The sequence below is a fragment of the Maylandia zebra genome, linkage group LG12 (genome assembly GCF_041146795.1).
Source record: "Maylandia zebra isolate NMK-2024a linkage group LG12, Mzebra_GT3a, whole genome shotgun sequence".
In the NCBI taxonomy this organism is placed as follows: Eukaryota; Metazoa; Chordata; class Actinopteri; order Cichliformes; family Cichlidae; genus Maylandia; species Maylandia zebra.
The window spans coordinates 3,214,989-3,218,242 of NC_135178.1; the positions used below are offsets into that span (position 1 = coordinate 3,214,989).

General features: G+C 43.9%; 1 protein-coding gene across 1 annotated transcript; it reads left to right on the forward strand.

Moving 5' to 3' along the window:
- Positions 1 to 364: 364 nt before the first annotated feature.
- Positions 365 to 3,052, forward strand: LOC101465389 (tubulin beta-1 chain). Its single transcript, XM_004558594.2, has 4 exons — positions 365 to 523; positions 1,485 to 1,593; positions 1,685 to 1,795; positions 1,878 to 3,052. The coding sequence occupies exons 1-4, from the start codon at positions 467 to 469 to the stop codon at positions 2,936 to 2,938; spliced, it is 1,338 nt and encodes a 445-aa protein (XP_004558651.1). The 5' UTR covers positions 365 to 466; the 3' UTR covers positions 2,939 to 3,052.
- Positions 3,053 to 3,254: the final 202 nt, after the last annotated feature.

Here is a 3,254-nt window from a genome sequence, read left to right on the forward strand (position 1 = left end):
AAATGGTCAGCCACGTGGACTGTTGCTGCTACTAGCAGCCCACTCGGATGACTGTTTTATATCCTAATGAATCGAAATGCTCTAATTTACTCGATGAGATGAAACCTCTAGCTGTCTGCACTAGCAGCTAACACTAGGATGTCAAAAAATAATCCCTACAGTGTCGCATTTTCTTTCCACCATCACGAGGAAGTAGGTCAACGTCTACAGATTAGACATTAGTTCATAGGTTTGAGATGAAAATGATAGGCAGACCGGTTAGACCAATCAGAGATTAGCACATGAACCTTTGATTGGTTTACATTTGTGTCTATAAAGGAAGTGTTCGCTTATAAGCCAATAGGCACTTGCGTTGACGCCTTGAGGGCGTTTCCTGGACGTATAAAGTAAAGCGTTGAGGCATTCGGTACGCACTTCAAGTGAACCAAAGTCTGTCGTTGTAAGTCGTACGCTAACTCCAGTAAATATGAGGGAAATTGTCCATCTTCAGGCCGGCCAGTGTGGAAACCAGATTGGTGCCAAGGTTAGTGACAATATGTGTCATTTCAGGACGTTATTAAGTTGCATTATTTACGATCAACGTGTTTTTTGCACCAGAAGCCTGTGCATTGTGCTCGTTACGTCCCAGAAGCCACACCCTGGGAATATCAACGTGTCCTACTTAAATGTTGGCTAAGAAATTAGTAAACTATAGACATAACTATATTTTGAGAACTTTGTAGGACCGTAATATATCGACGTCTAATTAAATAAAATGGAAAAATAAATGTAATGTTCAACAGTTTAAAGATTTCCCCGCAACCCTTTGTTTTTGTTACTTAGATCAAAGAAAATTGCTGATTAAACTGAATGGTAACTCTAATTAACGTTTTTACGTCGAATTGACGGAAACTGAACTTGGCCATTGTTCTCTTGGTGTATGCTGCACTGCGGAAAAAAGGGAAGTAAAGCTAAGGATTGTCGACTGAATACGCAAAGCCTTAAGTAAAACAGCCCTATAGACTAAAAGATTGCTGGGTTTGTGGGTTAAACTATAATTTTAAACATTTTGTCACATAAGTCGGATTATTTTTATTTATTTTATTTAATTGCAGTTACCGGCTTCGTGCGGCCTACTTCGTGCTTTTGCTGCAGCCCGGCTTTTTGCCTGTAGTGGGCGGTTAGTGACGTAGCAAGGAATGTTCGAATTCATAACCATAGCAGCCAATGGCGTATGAGACCGCGCGCGCCTATGGCAGAACGGCGGGAACTTGTCGACCATTTTAAACTGAACGTCAAGAATCAGGCGCGTGGCTTCATCCATGTTTATGATTTGTAAATGTAACCCTAAATCACATTACTGCAACATCAAAACCACAGAATGTTAAATATAGTGTAGTGTGCCTCTTAAAAGAACAATAGACCAGGATGAGATTGCTCTATTAAGTCACTTTTTTTTTTTTTATTGCTCCCTCATTTTTGCCTTTTATTTGTATTTATTTTAGTTTTGGGAGGTGATCAGTGATGAGCATGGCATTGACCCAACTGGCACTTACCATGGTGACAGTGACCTGCAGCTGGACAGGATCAATGTCTACTACAATGAAGCATCAGGTAAGTACATCATCCGTACACCTGGGCCTAGGGCTGTATGTGGGTTTACTGATATTTAACTAGACTTTTATTTATTTATTTTAATAATTAGGTGGCAAATATGTGCCCCGTGCTGTCCTTGTGGATCTGGAGCCAGGCACCATGGACTCTGTGAGGTCTGGTCCTTTCGGCCAAGTCTTTAGACCAGACAACTTTGTTTTTGGTAAGTTGCATTATATTATGTCAAAATTTCTAAATTACGTTGCACTATGGTTACTAAGTTTAGTCTGGATTTGTTTATGCAGGCCAGAGCGGTGCTGGTAACAACTGGGCCAAGGGTCACTACACAGAAGGTGCAGAGCTGGTGGACTCTGTCCTGGATGTAGTGAGGAAGGAGGCAGAGAGCTGCGACTGCCTGCAGGGCTTTCAGCTCACACATTCCCTGGGTGGCGGTACGGGATCTGGTATGGGCACACTGCTCATCAGCAAGATCCGTGAAGAGTATCCTGACCGCATTATGAACACCTTCAGCGTGGTGCCTTCCCCAAAAGTATCAGACACAGTTGTTGAGCCCTACAATGCCACATTATCAGTTCATCAGCTTGTAGAAAACACAGATGAGACCTACTGCATCGACAACGAGGCCCTCTATGACATCTGCTTCCGCACCCTTAAACTCACAACCCCTTCGTATGGTGACCTCAACCATTTGGTCTCTGCAACTATGAGTGGCGTCACCACGTGCCTCAGGTTCCCTGGACAGCTCAATGCTGACCTTCGCAAGCTGGCTGTAAACATGGTGCCATTCCCTCGTCTGCACTTCTTCATGCCAGGCTTTGCTCCTCTCACAAGCAGGGGTAGCCAGCAGTACAGATCACTCACTGTACCAGAGCTCACCCAGCAGATGTTCGATGCCAAGAACATGATGGCTGCCTGTGACCCACGTCATGGTCGTTATCTGACGGTGGCTGCCATCTTCCGTGGGCGCATGTCCATGAAGGAGGTCGACGAGCAGATGCTGAACGTGCAGAACAAGAACAGCAGCTACTTCGTCGAATGGATCCCCAACAACGTCAAGACTGCAGTCTGCGACATTCCTCCCAGAGGTCTCAAGATGGCGGCCACCTTCATTGGTAATAGCACGGCAATCCAAGAGCTGTTCAAGCGCATCTCCGAGCAGTTCACTGCCATGTTCAGGCGTAAAGCTTTCCTTCACTGGTACACTGGTGAGGGTATGGATGAGATGGAGTTCACTGAGGCAGAAAGCAACATGAACGACCTGGTGTCAGAGTACCAGCAGTACCAGGATGCTACTGCCGAGGAGGAGGGCGAGTTTGAGGAGGAAGGTGAAGAGGACCTGGCTTAAATTTACTGTTGCACAGCTGTTAAGTCTGTTTCCCAGTTGTCTGTTCAGTTCACTGAGGTGTTCTCCTGTCTTGTTGTGTCTTGTCATTGTTCTGAATAAAACTTAAAAGACATATTTCACGTTTCTTTTTCTTTTCCTAACTAACTTAATATTTGCAGATGCTCTACACTGTATATAAAGTGTAGTTTCTTGACAACACTGTAGTCAGTGCAACAGTACACAAATAATTTTAACTAGCTTAGTTTATACAGTATTTTTGATGAAAGCTGGCTCTTAAACTGAATATAATCTTCAAATGGGCTTAAAAAATGCAACT